The sequence below is a fragment of the Salvelinus sp. IW2-2015 genome, linkage group LG5, assembly GCF_002910315.2.
Source record: "Salvelinus sp. IW2-2015 linkage group LG5, ASM291031v2, whole genome shotgun sequence".
Taxonomy (NCBI): Eukaryota; Metazoa; Chordata; class Actinopteri; order Salmoniformes; family Salmonidae; genus Salvelinus; species Salvelinus sp. IW2-2015.
The window spans coordinates 24,084,914-24,108,393 of NC_036844.1; the positions used below are offsets into that span (position 1 = coordinate 24,084,914).

At 43.7% G+C, this 23,480-nt stretch overlaps 1 protein-coding gene and 1 long non-coding RNA gene across 4 annotated transcripts; one reads left to right on the forward strand and one right to left on the reverse strand.

Annotated features, from left to right (window-relative positions):
- Positions 1-268: 268 nt before the first annotated feature.
- LOC111964084 (dihydropyrimidinase-related protein 2) lies at positions 269-21,564 on the reverse strand. Of its 3 annotated transcripts, none has more exons than XM_023987801.2 (15): positions 21,212-21,564; positions 20,417-20,821; positions 10,686-10,774; positions 10,281-10,465; positions 9,508-9,672; positions 9,211-9,272; positions 8,330-8,410; positions 8,157-8,225; positions 7,912-8,032; positions 7,593-7,749; positions 7,085-7,226; positions 6,713-6,883; positions 5,466-5,645; positions 5,063-5,237; positions 269-4,654 (listed from the first exon to the last, which is right to left on the reverse strand). In XM_023987801.2, exons 2-15 carry the CDS (start codon positions 20,672-20,674, stop codon positions 4,563-4,565), a joined length of 1,947 nt encoding a protein of 648 aa, XP_023843569.1. In that variant the 5' UTR covers positions 20,675-20,821; positions 21,212-21,564; the 3' UTR covers positions 269-4,562. The 3 variants fall into 3 exon arrangements, with proteins under 3 accessions (XP_023843569.1, XP_023843568.1, XP_023843570.1); XM_023987800.2 differs by having other exon boundaries at positions 20,417-20,826; XM_023987802.2 differs by lacking the exons at positions 20,417-20,821; positions 21,212-21,564 and adding an exon at positions 18,289-18,380.
- Positions 17,478-20,102, forward strand: LOC111964085 (uncharacterized). The gene is made up of 2 exons (XR_002877326.2): positions 17,478-18,202; positions 18,323-20,102. It is a non-coding gene; the product is annotated as an uncharacterized lncRNA (long non-coding RNA).
- Positions 21,565-23,480: the final 1,916 nt, after the last annotated feature.

Sequence of the window (23,480 nt, forward strand, 5' to 3'; positions counted from 1 at the left end):
GTATGTTTAGCCTTAATATTTATGTATCTATATTTCCTACTCAAAAACATTAATATTCTCAGTAACCTTAATACACAGAGCACTAGGGCTAAACTTAAACACTGCCAAATCAAATGTTCCTATGAAACATGATCAGTGGCCATGTGTTGTGACCATTAAACAAACTGATATTACCACAGGTGAGGAGAGGAGGGAGGGAACCCATTCTACCTCCTAAGGTCAAAAGACAACATTCACTATCACACACACAAAATGCCAGAAGCTGAGCTTTGTTTTGTTTTATCCTTTAATTCTTTGAAATCATTGTTTTTACATCACCATCCATGGGATTTGACACTTTCCATAGAGAGCAAGCATCCTCAAAACCCCACAGCCATCAAGACAAACACCATCACACAGTTACTTTCACAATGGGAGGGGGTTAGGTGGAGGGGGGAGGACAGGGGTGCGGGTGGGATTTTAACAGCATTAGCAACCTCAAACCTAGAGCTCTTCTCTCAATCTGCGTTTCGCTTACATCACATATTAGCGTAGCATAGAAAAATATCCAAGCTGACAGAGCAAGAAGGAGGAATGTGTGTGTCTATGTGTATGCTTTCATGTGTGTGTGTGTATATGGAGGGGACACGATGGCGAGGCCGGCGTTGACAGCTGGTTTATAATATCTGAGTCAATGCTTGAGGCATTGTGCTCCACCACAGCTGCAGACAGCGCTGGGTGCATGGTACCCACTGGGCACAGACATCTATTCCACGTTGGTTCAGCGTAACTTTATTGAAATTACATAGAAACAACATTGATTCAACCAGTGAGTGCCTAGTGGGTAGATATATGTGGCCTTGTAGAGGAGTTCTGGGTAATTGCTATCATGTGAAGCTTGTGGTGCCCTCTTAATGACACAATTCAGGGCCCACGAATCATGGGTCAGAAGAAGCATGTAGATCCCACCCAACTAGCCAAAAGATTATACACAAATGGTGACACASTGAAACTGGGTGAAGTCTGCAGCAACAGTTCAATTTAGAAAATGGGGGTAGGGAAGATAAACAAGTGTGAGTGAGGGTGTGTGCATGTGTGTGTGCGTGTGTGAGAGAGAGAGCGAGAGAGAGGAGGGAGTTCTATAGTGTGCATGGCTTCCATACAGCTAGTCTGCCACGGACACTATGTTATTCTAATAGCACCAGGTCTGGACGGGTTGCTATGGGTAACTTACGATCTGACAAGCGTTGCCATGACAAACAAAAAGTGGGGCCTGGAGGGCCTCWTGGTCAAGGCAATGTGGCAACAATGGAAGAGCCAGAGAGAGAGGAAGAGCGGGGTGGAAACAAGCAAAGACATACTTTAAGTCTCAGGAGGACTCATGTACTCCTGGCTGCCAAAATGTATTTGTGCTTCGGCAGCCCCCTTTCCCCCCTCCCCCAAATCAGAGTGAAAAAAAGTCCAGTCCATGGGAATAGAGGGATGAATCATTTTAACCCTGCGTCACCCTCTGTTTGAGAGATATGCATTCCAACACTAAGCAAGCAACTAGGAGACTCATGCTGAAAAGATGCCAATACACCGGCTAGGGTTTTTCATTGGATGGAGAAGAACATCTGGAGAATCAACGATCTTAAATATTGTTAGTGATCATAGTAAAAATAATAATGACAACAATAATCATGATWATAATAATCAAAATCATAGTCATGATGACGATAATATCTCAATAAGAATGATACAAGAAGAGAGGAGGTAAATGTAGACTAAAGAGATTTTTTGCTCAGCCATGTACTCTACACATGTGAGGACGAAGACTTGTCCTAGCCCTAATCTCACATGGCAGATTTGACAGTTTTGTTGGAGTATAAGCACTGGAGTGGCCTGAACCCTGCCACCTGAGTGATTGAACACTAATTGGCAGACAGCTCAACACCACCTTCCCTCCCATCCCTGTCTCATCTCATTCCCTGTAGGCAGTGACACTGACGTGTCAAACTTTCATTTCCCTGCTATGGATTCCATAAACACAGATACTGTTACTACCCTGAAAGAGACTACCTTTTAAGAGCTTCCTACGAGACCTTAACACGGCCATGAAAAGTTCCAATGTGCTGGAAGGACATACAGACACCACTTGTTCCGTGAGTGCATGCGTGCAAGTGTGTGTGTCTGTGTGTGCATAACAGTGTGAGTGAGTGTTTTGCTCTGTATTAAGTCATGGAGAGGAAAAGGCGAAGACTGCAGAACGGCAACTTTTAGGCCAAGATCTCACCGACATGCGAGTGAAGGAAGAAAAACAGCTGGAGGACTGCTTTGCCTTAATGAAAACCAGACCGTGCAAAACGAGTGAGAGCGAAGGACCAATACTGTCGCTCCAGGTCTGGGCCCAAAGGAGTGGTGCACTGAGACGTGTGTGTGTGTGTGTGTGTGTGTGTGTGTGTGTGTGTGTGTGTGTGTGTGTGTGTGTGTGCCCAGACCCTCACAACATAACACTGCACACTAGTTAGAAATACAATACTCCATGTCTACTTTCAAGCTCAAATGAATAGTGTTCAGCCTTAGGCCACTAAGTACAGAATGACACTAAATAGCAGAAACAAGTACGGTTAAAAACCCTAAAACATGAAAACATTTCCAACATATTAAGCATAGATTTTTTTACAGGAGCACTACCAGTGGAATACCAAAGAACAACATCTGGCACCTTTGTATCGGTTAACACTGGCTATTTTACATTTTTATCTTACATCCTTCTCTTACCACAATAAGAATAATAACAAATCAAACTATCAGGTTCAGGCACATCAAGAGTTAAAAGGGAAATGGAGTGGATGAATAGAAAAGAGGAGGCCGGGAGCAGAAAGACAGTGAGTCTTCTAAATGCACTGGTTGGTACTGGGACATTCTAGAACAGTGGGAGGGATGCTATCTTACAAGCATTTCGCTACACCCGCAATAACATCTGCTAAATATGTGTATGTGACCAACATCTTTCTTCCTTCTCTTCCACCCGGCTACACTCCTCCCAACATCCTAACTTTGAGTCACATCTCCTCTTATGGAAGTTCCATAATGGCCTCTCCCTGGGAGACAGCGCTCTATTCCCCGCCCGCCAACACCTTCTCCTACTCTACTGGATTTTCACACTTCACAAGCAGCTTTCAAATATGGGGCATGTTTTTTTCATTTAATCTAGAATCTAACAAAGCTACGGGTGGGATGACATGAGGTGAGCACCAGTGACAAGTTCCTCTTAGGTTTTCAACACTATAGTGGTTTGTTTGACTTATACAAATTTCATGTATCATCGCGTAGTCTGGGGACAAGGACAGCTTACTATCAGCTTGCAGTGAATTTCAAACGATAACAATGGACGGTTTTACAGTCTCATAATAATTTTCCTTATAGCAACAAGTCAATAAATGGTGTTGATCATAGCCAGTGCTGAACTGATCTTAACAGTGTGGGAGATGAAAATCACACTGGAGAGCGAAGCTGTATAAACAGTAGAGAACAAAGACAAAGCAGACACAGACAGTGAACATATCAATTGAGGAAGGCATATTAGCATCTCCATGTTCACTACACAATTTTAGCGCAACTAATCTAATGTGCCCATAGACGGGTTGGCCGACAACGTAACCAAAGTTATGCGCACGCATCAATGTGGCTGGAAGGCGTGCATTGTTATGATTCTGAACGGACAGATAGCGAGCAACAATGACAAGAAGCTGCCATGTAGGGAATTGTAGGTGGCTCGTTTCAGCTCGTTGAATCTTGTTATTGATACCATGTCTTGTTTCAAGGTGTTTTGACAGGTGTCATGTCTATGCTAATATGGCTCAAATTCGCTAGCTAGCTAACCTTACAACTGTAACAATGTATTTGAGAGACAAATGCTCATTGTGCAAATGTATTTATGTTTTCAATAAACATTTGGAGACTAAATATAGTTTACATGTTGTCAACAGTCTAAGCCAACACTGTTTGTTTTGCACAATAGTTGCACACACGTCAATTTTGTGACTAAACAACCAACCCGTCTATTATCTGAAGGTAAAACACAAGTACAACATGCTCCCCTTGTGTCTCCATACTTCATTCACCATACATCCAAAATTAAAAAAGAGGGACGGAATGGACTTCCTCTATGCAAATGCAACAAGCACCGTCTTGACCTTCTGGCCGTGTTAAAACTGCTCAGTCTAGTCTCACTTCAGCCCTCCATTATAACATGAAAATAAAAAACAAAACTGAATGATACATGGCAGGTAGAAAGTACAGTATAAAACACTAAATAATACAGTCCAAAGTGCTCATATAAGGAGTGTTGTTTTTTCATATTTTTTCTTCAAATGAGGCAAATAATTTTTATATGTGTCTCCTCTAGGGTGGGGGATTTGGGGGTTGGGGGGGAAGGAGTCGGGGAAAGATGTAGGGAGCGTGAGAGGGGTTGAGAGATTGAGGAGGGGAGATTCGGTCAGGCACTGTAGCTAGAGGGTTTGCCTCCTGGTGGAATGGCCCCAAGTCCCTGATGCCCCTCCCCTCAAGCCCTCGTTTCCCCTGGCCAATAGGAGTGGTTAACCCAGGTTGGTGATGTTGGCCCTGCCACCGGGTGGCGCCACGATGCGCTGGGTGTTACGTCGAGGAAGATTGTCATCAACTTGAGCACCTACAAGTACAGAAGAGGAGGAGGATGTCAATATCACTGGATTTTCATTGTTATGAAAAAGTTTATCATCAAAACTATAATAGTGCGCAACTATTATGTGACCCTGCTGGTCATCTTTGAACGTTTGAACATCTTGAAGAACYATATGGCCTTAATGGCCATGTACTCTTATAATCTCCACCCGGCACAGCCAGAAGAGAACTGGCCACCGCTCAGAGCCTGGTTCCTCTCTAGGTTTCTTCCACCATGCTTGTACATCTGCATTGCTTGCTGTTTGGGGTTTTAGGCTGGGTTTCTGTATAAGTACTTTTGCTGACATCAAAAGGGCTTCATTGATTGATTGAGATATAATGACAGATACTGTATCTCTAATGAATGGATCCATTGATCCACCCAAGTGTTCCTCACCAGATAGGCTGAACCCTGACTGGTGCAGGTTGCGGACAGGCTGGGCACCAGCTGCTGCCTGCTTGGCTGGAGAGGTCTTGGCAGAAGAGGCAGGAGTCATAGTTTTGGGTGTGAGTGACACCTCACAGACAGGCCCGTCATAYAGGCCTCGGGGAACTCCCCTCAGCTCAGCCAGCTGGAGAACAGGGAAGAGGCAGAATCAAGAGTCAAGATCAAACAACCTTAACCTACTGATAGTGGAATGCAACATCCAGCTTGTCAGCAAACAACGTAACATAATACAGGGTATCAACAAAGTCTGTAACCCACTCCCCTAGTTACATCAGTAACACTCAAGCTGGTAATAAAACACAAAAATGCACAACACAGCCCAGAATGACACAGTTCCATAACAGTGCTGTACCCTGCTGCGAGCCCTTATCCTCTTGTAGACGTAGTCAGAGAAGGGCTTCCGGGCAACGAAGCGGCCGCACCCCTCGGTGGTGTGGAGGTTCCCCTCCTCCAGGACCATCTTACCCTGGCTGATCACCACCAGGGGCGCGCCACGCACCTCCACGCCCTCAAATATGTTATACTCCACATTCTGGAAGAAAGGGGGAGAAGAAATGTAGTACAGTAGATAATGTTTTCAATCAGACCAATATTTCCATATATCAATCAGCCACTTATGATTTGTGTGAGTTGATTGGTGTTCAGTACTAGTGTGGTGGAACTCCCTCCCTCTCCATCCTGTGCCAGTGGAGCAGTTGTTTTATAGTGGGCCAATGTTCAAATCATTAACAGTTCCCTATGTGTTTTTCAATGGTTAGATAAAATGGCAATTGAAAACCCTTCTAGAGAGAGCGTCATTGATGTGCTGGTGAGATTTGAGTCTCTCCAGACAACAGACCATTGATGTAGCCAGGCAGCGAGGAGCAGAGTGTTACAAGGCAGTTACAACAGGGTGTGTGCAGTGGAGAGCAGTGTGACCGCCTAAAATCTACTGGCTGACTAGGCAATCTGGTGGGCTTCAAAGGGCTTAGAAACAGCATGAGGTCACACGGAGGCTGGACATCCCACCTCACACGCACGAACACACCCCTCTCTCTGAATGACCAATTTTACACATTTAAATGAGTCTATTTCCTGACCAAACAGAAAGAAAGAAACCATAGAACACAGAGAGCTAGAGCAATTAGATTTCAAAAACACACATGCATACAGACTGGCACATACAAACACACACACAGGCACACACACACACACACACACACACACACACACACACACATACATACACACACAAACAGTGTGACTTGCCTGCTAACAATCAGAAATTAGATGTTTCAGTACTCTGGCAGAGTTTGAGGATGACATCACTCCCCTGAGTCAACATAAGGCCCACGCCCTAGTGCTGGGGAACCCAACCAATCATATYTGGTCAGGAGTAAGATGACCATAAAAAGACCAATATGGAGAGTCATTTCATAGAACTATTACAATTTAACCTATTATGTTCACTTCAATGTTTAAAGATGAACAATTTATTTTTGGGCATTTTCCCAAAGATGAATCTGTGGTAACGTGTAATACCATATGGCTGGATATAGAGTAGATTGTGCCTTTCTGACTGTACAGTATTTGTGCGTAGTGAGTGTGTGACTGGCTGACCGAGTTGTGGCTCTTGGCTGAAATGATCTTGATGACGTCTGGGTCCCAGAGTACCAGGTCAGCGTCAGAGCCCACAGCGATGCGGCCCTTACGGGGGTACAGGTTGAAGATCTTAGCAGCGTTGGTGCTGGTGACCGCCACAAACTGGTTCTCATCCATTTTACCTGTCACCTGGATGGGCCAGGTGAAAACAGAGACCAGGCGGTTAACTTTGTGTTGTTAGGACATGTGAGTGTGTAAGGTAAAAATGTGTACAAATACAAATACACATACTGTACACTATATTTACATGTCAGTATGTTCCACTCTAAGTACCGTATGTGAGAATATGTGACTGTATTGTATAGTATATAGTATGTATTCATTTCTCACCACACACTTGTCCCAGATGAGGGACATTCTCTCCTCAGTGCCGTTGGTACCCTCGGGGATGAGGGTGAAGTCATCTTTGCCCACGGCACGCTGGGCAGTGTTGAAGGTGCAGTGGGCACTGCCAGTCACCTGCAGGTCCCCACTGGAGAGGAGGGCACAGTGCAAGAGATTAGGATGGGAGAGGAGACATTGAGGGGAGCAAACTGAGACTGTGACACCTGGGGTCATATTGGGATGATTGTCCTATTTGATATTGTTACCATGATAACACTTTACATCATGAATATGGGTATTTGTCCTCATAGTCCAATCCAGTTTTTATTTTATTTAACCTTTATTCAACCAGGCATGTCAATTAAGAACACATTCTTATTTACAATGACAGCCTGGCAAGAGGCAAAAGGCCTCGTCTGGGATTTTTTTTAAACAATCAATGTAAGACGAAACGGACAACCCAGACAGAAGACGCAGGCTTGGTAGTGTCAAGGCATTGAGTTAGTGCTCTCACCAGGAGAGCAGGGAGCTGAGATAGTCGGGCGTGGTCGGGTCTGGGCTGAGGGGTGGGGACGTGATGAAGGCGGCGGCCTTGGCCCAGTTCTTGCTCCAATAGTGTGAGCCGTCTGTGCCCAGGCTGGCAGTGATTGGCTCCCCGTACACCACAGTGCCTCCAAGGCCAATCAGAAACATGATGTGATTACAGATTTAAATGATGTTATTGACGCAAACAATATGGTGCCTCTCCCTTCTTTCGGTTCACATGTGTGCATCTTCCCTTCATCTTTCTGTATGTTTGTATCCTAGCAAACATCCTAGAAACAGTGTCTCACCCTTCTTCCTGGCCTGAGCGATGACATCAGCAGCACTCTTGCTCATCACCTTGGTGATGTAGAGGGGACAATTAGTCTGATTGGCTACTGTCACAGAGCGGTTGACAGCCTCCGCCTCCACCTGAAATAGACACCCAAGGTTCAAAGGTCAAGGTGACCTTGCAAGGACACATTTAGGAAACATAAAGGGAAGATAAAAACAGAAAGAGGTAGGAACACTGAAGTCAAATACTGATGCATCCTACCTCTTCAGGACGGCTCAAGACGTGTCCCTCAGGTCCAGTGATTCCCTGCTCCAGAATACGACGCTGCTCCTGAACGGAAAAGAACAGGCATATTTAAAAATTGTCCGGTGTTAGGTATAGTAAATAGGGTTTTATAGTCCAGTAAATGGTGTATTGTTAGCCCCAGGTCTTACCTCAGCCACGATGTCTCCGTTCTCAGCATGGACCTGAGCAATGGCCCCCAGATCCCGGATCACACTGAACACCTCATAGACCTACAGAAAATAACCACGTCAGCATCATCAGACAACCACAGATGGATCATAGAACAGAAACACAGACAAACTTGGCATCTTGTCATGGTTTTGGAAAGTTAATTGAGCGTACTTGTAATACCAATTTCACACACACAGTATGTAAAACTCATACACTCACAGATGCATCAGTGGTAGAACCAGTTACTGATGTATGACTGATGTATGAGTCGAGTATGAGTCATCGTTTCCCAACAGCCAGAAATGAAATAAAGAGCTATCATAGTTTTCCTTGGGAGACGTGCACAAATTAGAGTGTAATGCTCTGGCCCGGGCAGCCTCCATGCATTCCTCAGGCAGCTGCAAAGACCAACACAGGCTGTTTTCAAAGGAGCCTCGCGTCCAAGATTAATCTATTTTACCAGAGACAGAGACATGGACTGGTGCATTGTTTCATCATCCTTTACACCCTCTGGAGACCCATACAGACATTTAGTGCCTCAGCCTCCCCACCCACCCTCAACTCAGCCCACAGCCCTCAGCCAAGAGCAGAGCAGGCCATGGGAAGCAGCTGGATCTAAGAGCTAGAGTATATGATGGCATACAGTGTAATTTATTAAGCATTCAGTTTCATTTTGCCACATACCTTTTAATAGTATGGTTAATGAGGTGCGAAATGAAATGAATTCCTTTCACTATATTCTTGAAGATTATTATAACCGTTAATGTTCTTTGTGATGGTAGTGATCGTTGTGTGTTTCCTGTGAAGCAAACAGGGAGCCAACGTCAAAAAAGCTACCGCATGATAAAGGAAGTCATACCTGAGAGTCAGTAAGCTGGAAAACATCCTTATAAGCCAGATAGACAAGGAAAGAGTTGACACCTAAGAAAAGAGAGGGCGTGTCAGAGGAAGGTACAGGGAGTGGGAAAGAGAAACAAAGAGAGAGACGAAGACACCAATAACGGTTGTAGAAGAAACAGACTGAGAGACCCAACTAGGCTGAACAAACATACATGTTTAAACCAATCTTTGGGAAATGTAACAACCATACATAAAGAGAAAACACAACTAATCTTAACCTACTATAGGATGTCATATGTACTGGGTGTGGCAATACCGTGGTCCTTGACGAGGGCCTCCATCTCCTCCTGAACTCCCTTGTGCCACTCAGTGATGTCCACATGCAGGGAGTAGTCACAACAGGACTTGCTGTCCGCCCACTCACGCCACTGCTCAAAGGCTGACAGCAGGCTGGCCCCGGGTTCCGGAACCACGTGGTCAACTAGTGGACACAGACACATACAATTACTTAGCGAATTGGTCCTAAAATATTCCTTCGTAATGTTAGGGGTGCTTTCAACTATAATATAAAGTAGCTCAGATTAAACGGCTATATCTGGGTCTTGCATCATTTTTTTTCTCCATCAGGATGTACTGTACAGCAACTGTAGGGCTGTGAGATGTGTGAACCATTTACATAGCTGGTTCTGTGGACTCTGCAGTGCTGTCAGCAGGAGTCAGCATTCTGCATGATAGGACATAGCTATCTACCTCTCCAGGTATCTGTGTGACTGCTGAGGAGGGGAGGGGACCTGAACAGATGGCATAGTGCTGAGGCATCTAAACTCTAGGAATGTTTCAGGCAGGCCACACTATTACTGAGTAATTACGAGGAGAGTGGATAAACGACTTGCAAAAGGTTTTGAATGTCTCTCTAGTCTACTTTTCACCGCACTCAGCAGCACCTGGTGGCACGCAAGCCTAACACTCTGTAAGAATGGGTCTTTATGGGTTCAGGACTTGGCGCTGCCATAGATCAAGCTTGCACTGCACCCTCCCAATGCCTCTCAAGAGGGGGAGGAGAGAGGGTGTAGGTGGTAGTGTACATACTAATCATGGTGGTGCCCCCTGCCAGGGCAGCGCGGGTGCCCTGGTAGAAGTCGTCCACTGAGGTCATGCCCCGGTCAGGCATCTGGAAGCGTGTGTGCACATCGATACCCCCTGGCATAACCATGCGCCCGTGGGCATCGATGATCTTCACCCCACCGGGCACTATCAAGTTCTCGCCAATTTGTCTGAAATCAGAGGAAGAGAGATAGAGAGAGAGAGAAGGAACAGAAAGAGAGATATAGATAGTTGTAATAGAGTTATCATTATGACTGCACTTACTCTGTAAACGATTCTGTAAAAGCGAACAACGACCATTGTTAGGTGTAATGCATAATAAAGATGGTTCAGAGATAGTTAACCTCTCGGAGGCAGAGGAACCTCAGGAGGTGTTGTTGTGAAACTCACTTGATCTGGCCATCCTCCATGTAGATGTCAGCACAGAAGGACTGGTCATCGTTCACGATCTTCGCCCCTTTGATCAGGAGACGATCGCTCTAGACGATAATAAAAAAAATATCACTATTAGTTAGTAAACACATCCATTTCCTCTTCATTCTCACAGAATTAACACAGTGAAGTAAGTGTTCTTTCAGGAAAAGGCATTAATGCCAGACACCAGAATGTAACACACAAAGAATGGCCTGAGATTTTATATGACCATTTAAAATGAGCTTATGAGGGTGAGTATTGTATTTGGCACCACCGCAGTACAAGCCACTTTCTTTACAGGAAGCATCGGCTAACACTGTGCTATTAACATATTACATAAAAATATAGGATCTTCATTTGTTTATCCTGTTGCAGGAGAACGGAGGAGAACGTTCCAATGCAATGCAGGAAATGTAAAACTTGTAGTGTATTTGAGGTTTAAAAAAAGCTTCTCAGGTTTGTAATTTCCACATTGAAATTTCAGACATGATTTTCCCTTACAAAAGATGTATCACGACCCTGTATTAGAATCCACATAATAATTTACATTTACTGTAACTGCAGGATGTTTTCAAATGTAAGATCCTACATATGTACAGATCCCTAAAATACCAAAGAAAATATAAAATATTTCACCCCCTCCACATCCCTGCTATCCTATCACCCACACCATGGCCAAAAGATGCAGATGACTGACTCTCTGCTATATTGTCACTGTCACAGCATTATCTGACGTTTTGCCTTGTTTTGCTCTGTTGCGTCACACTTATATTAGGCTTTGTCCAAGTGAGTTCTGTGTTGATAAGGAACCACGTGCCCTCCCACAATGTTCATGGTTGCACCAACTGGTTGTGTTGAGATGTCACAATTTATGATCTAGGCTTTTGTTGTAAGTCTCACTCTCTCTCTTTCTCTTCTCTCTTTCCTTCTTACTCTCACACACACACCACACACACACACCACACACACACACACACACCAACACACACACACACACACACACACACACACACCACACACACACACACCACACACACACACACACACACACACACACACACACACACACACACACACAACACACACACACACACACCACACACAATGTTACCAGGGGTGTTTCTACAACAGCTTACTATCTGCAGAAGCTCACAGATAGACAGACTCATCCATCCACTTTGAGGTTGCAGGCTGAGAGGCAAAGTGAGATCATAATAGAGGCAAGATCTGCATGCACATTTAGCCATTAGAGATAAAATCTCTTGATTAATATATTGGAATTTGAACATGCCCCAAAACTTCAACCTGATTACTGCCTATAAGAGTACATTCTCATTCACCAAGGAGAAAAAGACTTGGAGTGCAGTGATTGGCTGTAACAGTTTGTTATTTTGTTGTTTTGATCCTCCCTACAGTCCTCCCCGGCCTCATAGTCCCCAGGAGGATGATCATGATGGACAGATCATATTTGATGTGGACGTGAGCAGCAGAAGAGACAGCCAAGTAAGAGTTATTGCTCAGTCTGCCTGAGCTGCCTACGTCACTTGTCTGTTTCCATGGCAATATAAAACTGCTGCTTCCCTCACTCTCTGTATCATTGTGAATGACAACCATAGCATTTGTTACTATGGGGATGGCGCAGGAAACCCCGGTGGGTTTGAATCCATGGGCATGCAGTAGCCATAGCTTCAGGTTCCATTGCAGTTACACACACACACACACAGACACACACACACACACACACACACACACACACACACACACACACACACACACACACACACACACACACACCACACACACACACACACACACACACACACACACACAGAGAGAGCGCGAGAGAGCAGAGAGACAGAGACACAGAGACAGAGAGAGGGTGAACAGAAAGCAGAGCTGTAAGAATTAATATTTTAGTTCCATGCACAGATAGTTTGGAATGAATCAGCACCAAGTCTTGGGTGAAGCTCATTCAACCATTACAGTGTGTGTGTGATACAGAGTAAGGGACAGAAAGTACGTGTTTGGGATTGTAAGAATAAAGGAGAGCGATAGATAAGAGAGATAGGAGAGAGGAAGCAGGAGTTAAATAGGAACAAAAGACAGATACACAGCGGGTGGTGGATCGGAGCTCAGCAGCAGCTTTTACAGAGTCTAAAAGAGAAGCAATGCTTCATGCACATCCTAATACAGCAAGGGACAAAGTGAATGCAGAAGCAGAACTACAGTGTGCTTATTACAGACAGCTGGATACAGCATGTCGTGACCAGGAGCAAAATCCGGAATATACATCTTCTAATGGATAATTTACTAGCTAGGCTGATACCAACATGGCTCCAAATTAGGGTGAGGAATGCACTGATGATACATTGGCAAGCAGCAAAGCCCGCTTGAGGACACGCCCCTCCGGCATCTTCACCCTGACTGGCTGACAGAATAATGTACATAATAAGGGAGCAATCAGGATGCAGACCTGGTAATCAATCATCCACGCCTCTGTCACCAGGCCACTTGTCTCTGTGTGAGACTTAGAGAGGGGGGGGACCTGACCCCCTGGCACCCCCCTGCGTTGCCCCAGTAGTGATGGGCTCTTCTCCAAAAGGGGAGTGGCACCATTCTGGTCACGAGGCCTTTAGCATCCTCCACAAACAAAGGCTGCTCTGTTTGAGTTTCAGCAGCTAGCTTGTTTCCCTGCTAGAAACCCTGGCCCCAATCAGAACTGCTTTCCAAAGGGGCTCACAATACCTCACCCAAAATGCATTTGGGCTAAAGAATAGAAAACRCCTCTGTGACATTAACATCCTTTGGTATATTTTCCCCAATAAAAGTGGTTACTTGTTCCCTGCCAGCTAAAAAACATTCTATAAAACACAGACACATACACAGAAACACACTCTCTTTCAAACAAACCCCCAATGAATGTCTTGTTAGAGATGACTATGTCAGGTCTTGGCACATGCATATAAGCAGTTGTCATTTTTGATGACTCATGTGACAGGAGTGATGAACCCAGTCTATTCTCACATCTATTTGGAGCAGAATGCTGTGCTGCAGGGTCTGGCAAGACTCCATCCTGTTTTGGCAACTATTCACTGAACAACTGAGTCATGTGTATGACTATCATTACATCATTTTCTGTCGTGCCATTAGATATGTAAACTGGAAGCCTTTACTGAAATCCATTCATACACACTCTTACAAATATGTGTAAGACAGCCATCATGATATAACAACAATAAATTCAGTTTTAGATACTCATACTTTACCAAAAATGGTAAGAAAAGTTACAGGACAAATGTGGTCCCAAGTAACAACAGTCAAGTGCTTTCAAATTCAATCTGTTGTGGAGTATTTCAGTATATAAATGTGCATGCCTATTCCATGTTTCTTCTTATTTCATCCTACTTAGCGGTTTCTTGTGTTTAACCCCTGTAGGTCTAAGCCCTTAGATCGCAATATCTACTAAGCTAATACATGGAATTGTTTTAAGATGGTCATAAAATGTATTATTTAGCTATTCGATTTTGAATTGTAGGATCTCTGTAGGTATAAAAAATATATACAGTACCAGTCAAAAGTTTGGAAACACCTACTCATTCAAGGGTTTTTGTTTATTTTTACAATTTTTTTTTTTTTTTTACTAATATTGAAGACATCAAAACAATGAAATAACACGAACGGAATCAAGTAGTAACCAAAAAAAGTGTAACAAAATCAAAATATATTTTCTATTTCATCATGTCTTAAAGTAATGATGGACTGTTGTTTCTCTTTGCTTACTTGAGCTGTTATTGCCATAATATGCATTTGGTATTTTACCAAATAGGGCTATCTTCTGTATACCGCCCCTACCTTGTCACAACACAACTGATTGGTTCAAACGTATTAAGGAAAGAAATTCCACAAATGAACTGTTAACAAGGCACACCTGTTAATTGAAAAGCATTCCAGGTGACAACCTCATGAAGCTGGTTGAGAGAATGCCAAGAGTGTGCAAAGCTGTCATCAAGGCAAATGGTGGCTACTTTGAAGAATCTCAAATATAAAATATATTTTGATTTGTTTAACACTTTGTTGGTTACTACATGATTCCATATGTGTTATTTCATAGTTTTGATGTCTTCACTATTAACCTACTATATTGAAAATAGTAAAAATAAAGAAAAACTCTGGAATGAGTAGGTGTGTCCAAATTGTTTCACTGGTACTGTATATTTGAAGATGCATTTGCAGGTCAGAGAAAGTCCCCATTTGCTTGGCCTGTGACGGCCATCAGCATCATGTTGTGGGAGAGCATCTTTTTGATTTTACTGGACCTGAGCCAAACATGACAGTGACATTCCCTGGATAAGAACCAGTTCCAGCCACACACAAAAGAGGATGTGGATAGGGTTTCAACAACAAAAAATGATCAATTAAACTTAGACAAATAATATGCCTATGGTTGTTGGTCAATGTTCATTAATCATCTCTGACCAACTAATACAGCCCATAAATCTTTGTTAACAAAAATACCCAAATAATAACTGATTCAATTGAGATTTAAGTATAGAATCAGTTTTCAAAATGTCCCTATGCTCAAAATCAGATCTGAACCAATAACAAGCCCAGCAGCAGACTAGAMCCTGGATAGGTTACACTTACTGTATAACAGAGAGATAGACTGAGTGAGGTAGCATTGATCAGTCCTCTTTCCACAATGTGTGGAAGATCAATCCAGTGTATGATGTGATAGAGGGCTTGGATTAAAACTATACTGATGCCTAAATAAAGCTGTATCAGCAAATCTGAAAATCTAAACCATTAGGCAAAGATGTTCATCTACTGGGCCTGAGCAGCCTTCCTAGATCGAAAACTAATGCTGTCAAATGAGGTAACCAGGCAACAGCATGTGTTGTTCTCTCCCAGCGGAAAACTCCCAGGGAACATGTGCTAGAGCTGGGGTGGAGAAGCATCAAGCATGCCGACTCATCTAAATCACAGATACTGATCCAATTGTTTGTTTCCAGTGGAGGGGAGACCTGGACACCGCCCTCAGACCCCGTCAGGTCTGTCTCTTGGACCTGGAATTGCCAGTCACCCTGGTCGAAGACTGCAGGAGCTGATGGGTGGCTGTCTGGTTTAAGACACGTAGACTACGACTGTTACTGTACTCTTAATCTCACCGCACAGACGCTCCGATTTAGAAGCATGGATTTTGTTGAGCCAACAATCTGACTAAAGATGTACTGTGTAGCCGGATCCTCTTAAAGAAAAAGGAAACATTGCTTGTCAGGAAGCAATCACAGGTTGCATTGGAGCACCATAAGGCTGAGGTATGCGTGCATCCCAGTTGCTTTCCTTCCCCTATCTTCCTGTGCCCAGCTGGTGAAGTGGATTTAAATACATGCTACCTCACACTGGAGGGTTTATGAATGGGGATATCCTGGATTATATCTTCCAGCATATATGGCAGGTGGCCCTTAGAACCAAGAGTGTGCTTTGTGTAATGTGTGAACATGGAATGCCCCGGGCCACAGTGCATTGCGGGATTACTGTAGGAAAATGGCGGGCTGGAGATGAGCAGTGCCAGGCTGGACTGTCTTTAGTAAGAGAGACTGATATAACAGGAAGAGACAGGGTCTTCCGGGTAAAAAGGCATCCACGGCGGCCTGCACTGACTCCTGAACTCTTGAGCCCAGAGCCTGGGAGCCACAAGAAGACCTCTCTCAGTAAAAGTATTCATGACATGTCAATCCTGCAATAAAGTACATCATCTTTATACAGGAGCCCTTTCAGTCCTACTCTTGAATAAAAATACATCTAAAAATCTATTTATGTTTCCTTCTTTTTCAACTGTAACTTTGAGTGTGTGTCTGACTGTAAATGAAAATAATCTTATTCATGAGAGAATTGGATGAGTCATCTTTTGAAGGCAGTCCCAGGTGGTGATTTTAGGATGAGATTCATATTTTATGAGGCCCTGAGGTGTGCTGCTCCCCAGTCTGCCTCTCTCTGCAGTCTGCAGCTGACCACTCCAGCTGGTGACGACAGCCTCATACTGCAGCCTGCCTGCTGTCCTTTGTTAGGCCTTTGACTTTCGAATCTCTTCAACTTTGTGTGTGTGTGTGTGTGTGTGTGTGTGTGTGTGTGTGTGTGTGTGTGTGTGTGTGTGTGTGTGTGTGTGTGTGTGTGTGTGTGTGTGTGAATAGATCATTAGTGAGTTAGGCCTGGCCTGTTCCCTTCACTGAGTAATGCAGTATCCACATAAGCAGGGTGTAGGATATGGCAAGAGTTTAGGGCAAACCTGCTCCAGTTGTGTCAGACTCATCCAGCCTGACAGCTTGCTGGAGTAACCCACCAGGATGCCAGCCAAAGCCCCTTTCAATGTGCTTTCTTTGTCCACACAAAAGCTCATGCACACACAATGAGGAGAGGTGCACTCCCCCCAAAAGCTTAGACCGTTAAAGATCTTTCTTTAGGTCATATTTTCGATGAATGGGTAGGTTTTATGACATTTGGGCCTACACATGTTTTATAAGGATGTATTCAGGTATCGGATCATTGCAGTGGAGGTCAGAGCCATGAGGGTCAGTAGTTTATTGTGACCACGAGGAGTTCATAGACCAGTGCGGTTTAGTAGAGACTAAAACCTATGAATGATCCTGTTCGGCGAAATCAATATGGAAAGACAGTAGTCTATAGTTTATGTCTCGTTTTTGCCCCTTTCCCTTCATTACTGTGGAAGCTAAGAGACGAGGAAGGAAATTGGAGCTACTGCCGCCCCTCTCCCATTCTTTTTCTCTTTCCATTATCCTATAGGCCTACCGCTATTCTCTCTTCGCCATGATTTCTCCCGGCTCCCGGGGATAATCTGGGGGGAAAGACAGGGATGCTGCCTCACCCAAACCACACAAAATCCGTCAACATTAACGGCCTGCATTCCCTAACCCCGCCTTTGAATAAAACATTTAACCGAATTAACCGAGTTTGCATTGAGCAGAAAAGCGAACCCGACATTGCAGCGGATGGGCGGATGCGAGAAAACTATTGCATTTGCTCCACCCGTTGGCTTGCAGTGATAACCGGCCAGACACCGTTCCCCAACAAAGAACATCGGCGTGGAAATGTAATAACTCGCGACCGCGAAACCTCAGCAGTGCGTTGACTGCCTTTTACGCGTGAAAATGATTCACGGACAACATTTATTTCAATGATAGTTTTACAAGAGCCTTGTGATATAGCTTATTCAAACGTGGACAGTCAACCACAGGCTTACATGTTGTCAAATAAAGACAATTGAAATAATTCCTTGAAATAGATGCTCTGAAAGATCACGTGTGTAGACTCGATTTTATTTATAGGCACCTTATTATTAAAGGCCTATAACCAAGAGCTCGTGCAGAAATGATTTCACAGCTGATGCAAACAGGTCCTTCACCTCTGAGCTGTAGGTCTACCCGAGAGAGCATTCAACTACGGACCACAAGCCTAATTTCACATATGCCTGACTGGTGAGTGGCGAATTTTGTAGGTTAATTAGTTACATGCACAATGTTCATTTCGTTCAATGTAATGAATACATGTTTTCCTAACTCACTGTAATGCGGGGAATGTTCTTCTTGCCCTGATAGCCTTGCCCAGACATCTTCGCTGTTCTGTTCTTGCTGCACTTAGTGGACCGCTATCAATGGAATGGATGTTCAGAATACTGAGGTTCGCCGGGTGGATAAGGCCGGTGTGGAATCGGCAGAAAAAAAATTGCAGCAAAGAGTGGGTACAATTCCAAAAGGAGTCGTGCGTCCTAAAGGGGGAGGCCACCGCTCGCAGAATCTAGGAAAAGAATCGCAGCTCCAGATCACGTCTTCTCTCCTGTTCTCCGCCGATGCACCAAACCTTGCCAGACCGACTCAGACACAGAGGGAGGGAGGGACATATACTCTGGACGAAGCCCAACGTGCATGCGCAGAACCCCGCCCTGATCCATTGGGAAGTCCGGCACTATGCCATTTCCAGTACTAGTAGGCTCCAGCTAGCTACACCACTACTGCCTGCCCTGAATATAAATTCCACGGCATGTGCACGGTCTAGCTGTTGTTGATTCTCTATGGTATGAGTTCAGATTTCCTTGTGTTATTTTGGTTATGTCATCGTTGAAGAATCTGGCGTAAGAACTTCATCATAACCACACAAAAATCATAGATCAACAATACAAAGAGATATACTGGGGCGGCAGGTAGCCTAATGGTTAGGTAGCGTTGGCCAGTAACCGAAAGGATGCTACGTCGAATCCCCGAGCTGACAAGGTAACAATCTGTTGTCCTGCCCCTATACAAGGCAGGTAACCCACTGTTCCTAGGCCGTCATTATAAATAAGAATTTATAATGACGTGCCTGGTTAAATATTTAAAAAATACTTCTAAAGTATATAAAAAATTATATAAATAATAAAATAAAATGTATGGAAAAGTATCAGATTGTGGGAAATTAGTACATTAGACTACTCAAGAAATGGAAGGTAAATCAGAGGATATTTGTAGAGAGTATTATAGTAATAGATGATCTGTCAGAGGTGTGTGTGTGTGCGTACGTACGTACATTAGCTTTTTTCTCACCGACCTATAGCCTACACCCATTGCAGAGAGCCCTATGGAACATCAATCTCGGCCAGCTCAGTACTGGAACTACTCCCTCTGATGGCTACTCACCCAGCACAGCACAGGAAGTAATGGCCCATCACAGAGCCTCATGGGGAATGTAGGCAAACTTTACCTGATAATGTCCAGTCCGTTGGAAGGTGATTTGAAGGATATCAGCTGTGTGCTAGCCTTGCTCTGAATTTGCTTTCCCTATAGTCAATGATCCATACCTCAATGACATTAAATAGCCTATGAAACCTTATCCTCTAGGCCTGGTAGGTAATGGCTAAATAACCATGTAATTTTATGCAACTGGTAGTTTATGTTGCAACCCAGTATCCTACAAAATACGGGAGAGGGTGCCGATTCTGAAGGTACCAGATTACGTGTGGACCAGGCGAAATGTGGAAGCTATACCATCTGCAGGGACCAGATCTCGTTTGGAACTGGCGAAATGTATAAACTATACCAGTTGACCATGCGCGGTGCTGTTTCACCCATTTCAACAATTTTGTAGACAGGCCCATTGTTCTGTTTTTAAATTATTAGGTTAAAATAATTCCCTGATCGATTGTAATTGATGATGGTAATAATATAAATAATATAATATTTTGGTCATTTTTACTCTGCTGTTGTCTGAATATTTTTATTAGGCTAGAATGTATTTTAAAATGAGCAGTAAACATGTTGAGGCTTATTCACACTGGGCGATGTATTTTTTAAGTATATATTTTGTATCTGCAATTTGGTGTAATATAAATGTATTATTAACCAGGTTTGTGTCAATTTTTCCTAATTTAGAATAATGGTTGTCACGTTTCGAATGTAATTCAAGAGGTCGGCAGAATTAATTGCACTGGCATTGATTGATTGAGTAAAGGCAATAGCTAAATGGTTTGGAAAGCGACTTGACATTTTTTACCGATTGGGAAGTTTCTAGAGATCCCAGTGAACTCCTTTCTGCATGACTGTGTCGATTTATTTCTGCTTTATCTGTGAGAGCCAGACATATATAGAAGAAAGAAAGAAATACATTTATTTTATTTCATTTCAGCCAGGGTGACATAGCACAAAATCTGTAGCTCTTACCCTGTCATCCAGGTTTTGCAGGGCTGATTTTCCTCTGCTCTCCCGTATCTCGACCCTTGGCTGGGAGATGTCCGTCTGCCTGTCAATGACCTGTCCGTCACTCCTTCTACTGCCCCCCGGCAGTGACTGGAAATCCAACGTCTTGCTGTCGCCAGAACCTTCAACTGGACAGAACATGCCACAGAATTTCTGCCGTGGCATGGGGCTACCCGAGCCCATGTTCTTGAAGAAGGCAGGGACTTCCCCGGTAGTCGACATGATTGCACAGCGGGGTTGATGAGTTCTGATCCTTTGTAGCACTGCTTGCGAATTGCGAACTCGAAGCTTGGACAGCCACCGCCTTGCCGGTTGATAGCGCAGGTGGTCGTCCCTGAACAGTATCAGCGCTGGATGAAAATATTGTTTCTGTCCTCAGTGCGAAAGGGAAGAATATCATACATCACAATTTAATAGGAAAGGTGCGACATTATTTTATCTGTAAAATCGAAAATATCTAATTATTTGCTTCTGCAAATCCAAATATTAGCTTAGCCCATCTCAAGCAATTACACAGAGATGCACCAAATTTTCACTACCTCCTATCATTTTCTATACCCATACGATTTTGAGACCAACTGTAATCTCTTGCACTCACATAATTGCTTTCTCATGTTGATAGAAAATACTATATAACACATAGCCTAAATGCAAAACATGAATACATGATCCAGTAACATGCCCAGCCTATTAACCTAATTTCTCCCCATCCCAATGCGCAATGAATGAATGAGGTTGAGATATGCTGAGAAGATTTACCTTTAAGATGCGAGCAAACTCCACAGTGTCTGGTAACTGGTGCTCAGATATAGCTGGAGGATATCAGAGCCGTCTGTCCGGAAGTAATGCCCAAAAATGAACAGTGCACTCACTGGCATAGGACAGACAATGCTTTCTTAATCAAATGTAACTCATCTGTTGCCCCAATCGATTAAGAGTAGCCTACTACTTGGAGGGGTATGACGTCAATCAAAAGCCTCATACACTGGTCTGGTCTTAATGTGATTTGCACCGGAGAGGTAGTGAGAAAACTACGTCAATAAATGTAACTATTGGGTTAAATTGTGGCTAACTGAAAACTTCGAATCTTCAGAATGGGGTCAAAAGGCAGTCAGAGCACCTCTGACTTTTCTACGTCACACCCCGCTCAACAATGAAGGGCGCTGTCCCTTCAGCACCATCCGATCCACATGTGTGACTGGGCAAGTATTCTGCACTAGTGGCGCTGAGAGCTCTGGCAGCAGTTGTTCATGTTCTGAATTCTTTCTCGCTTGCTCACGTGAAAAAAACATGACTCAACTATATTCTGAAAAATAATTGCATTTTAACTTTTATATATTCTCCTCAGTATCACAAAATCAGACTTTTTATATCAGTGTCCACTGATATTTCTTATAGAAATGAATGCAGATTGTATAGGCCTATGTTTAGTTACATGATGATCATAAGTTCTCATGGGCATTTATGCATACTTGTACATTTGATGACATTAAATTGTATTTTTTCGATTACATAACATGTTATACATGGTTTCTTGTAACAGCATTAAGACAAAAGCTAGATCAGGCAGTATCACACATGATAATAGCGTTCAGCAGAGTCAGAACACAGTTTGCCCATCTTGGAAGGACACAAGGCCATTTTGTTCTTCTGTCAGACAGACAGAGCCAAGGCCCAGTTTCCATAACAACATAGTACAAACTGGCCTGGCTGCTCTCCAGGGGGGACATCGGGGCCAGTGTCTGGGTGAGCATTCGGGTTGTCTAGGAAAGGGCAGTATGGAAGAGAGGAGTGGATGATTGGATGTCAAAGAAGTTTCTATGTCCACATGCAAAAACTAAAAGTATGTCAACACAGCCACACCCAACAATCAAGAGTAGTGAGTAGTGAGCAGCCTGTCACTGTGGTGGCCTTTCATACTGTACAACACTCTGTAATAAAGAGGGAAGAGGGAGGGACTTGAGAGAAGAGTGGTCAGTTTGCCAAAAAGCTGAAGGGGCCCCATGTCTGACCTCTGGGTATTCCATCCGCATATGGAGGGTATGGTCCTGGCATTACGAAAACAGATGGTGTTAAAAGAGTCGTAAATCCATATTTTATACACTGTCGCTTCTGTTACACTGCCACAGATAACACATATCTGAACTTGAAGCACTTGCATCCATCCCCCAATGGATAGAGAATGTGTTTCTGTGTCTGGATTAACAGGTAGTGCACAGCAATGATCACTGTTTTCTTTGGTAACAGACACACACACACAAATAAACATAATGTTGCTCTCCATTCCTCCTCCTACCCCATCCCATCTCCTCCTCCTACACAATCCCCATATGGAACCTCAGAACACCTGCTTCTGGCCAATCCAGAGGCGGCAAGTTCCCCAGCTCCTCCCATTGCAGCTTGTGGTGTTACCATGGGTTACAGGGTGGTGGCCAGCTCTGTGTGTCCTTTTCTAGTGAAAACACAACACTCCCTATCTCAACAGGCTTTACTGATATAATCTGAAGAAAAAAGGGAGATGGAGGAGGATGTACATATACTGAACAAAAATATAAATGTTGTCACGTTCCTGACCTGTTTTCTGTTTAGTTTTGTGTGTTAGTTGGTCAGGACGTGAGTTTGGGTGGGCATTCTATGTTGTCTGTTTCTATGTTGGTTTAGGGTTGCCTGGTATGGCTCTCAATTGGAGGCAGGTGTTTGGCGTTCCTCTAATTGAGAGTCATATTTAGGTAGGCTGTTCACAGTGTTTGTTTGTGGGTGGTTGTCTTCCGTGTCTGTGTATTGTTTGCACCATACGGAACTGTTACGGTTTGTTCGGTTTGTGTAGTCTATTTGTCCTATTCGTGCGTTCTTGTTGTTTGTAAGTTCGTCGTTCAGGTCTGTCTACTTTCATTTTSTTATTTTGTATCATTTTCAAGTATAGTTCGTTTTCGTGTTTGTTCGTTTTGTTTATTTAATAAATTCATTATGTCATTTCAACGCGCTGCACCTTGGTTCAATCCCTGCTCCTCCTCTTCGGATGAAGAGG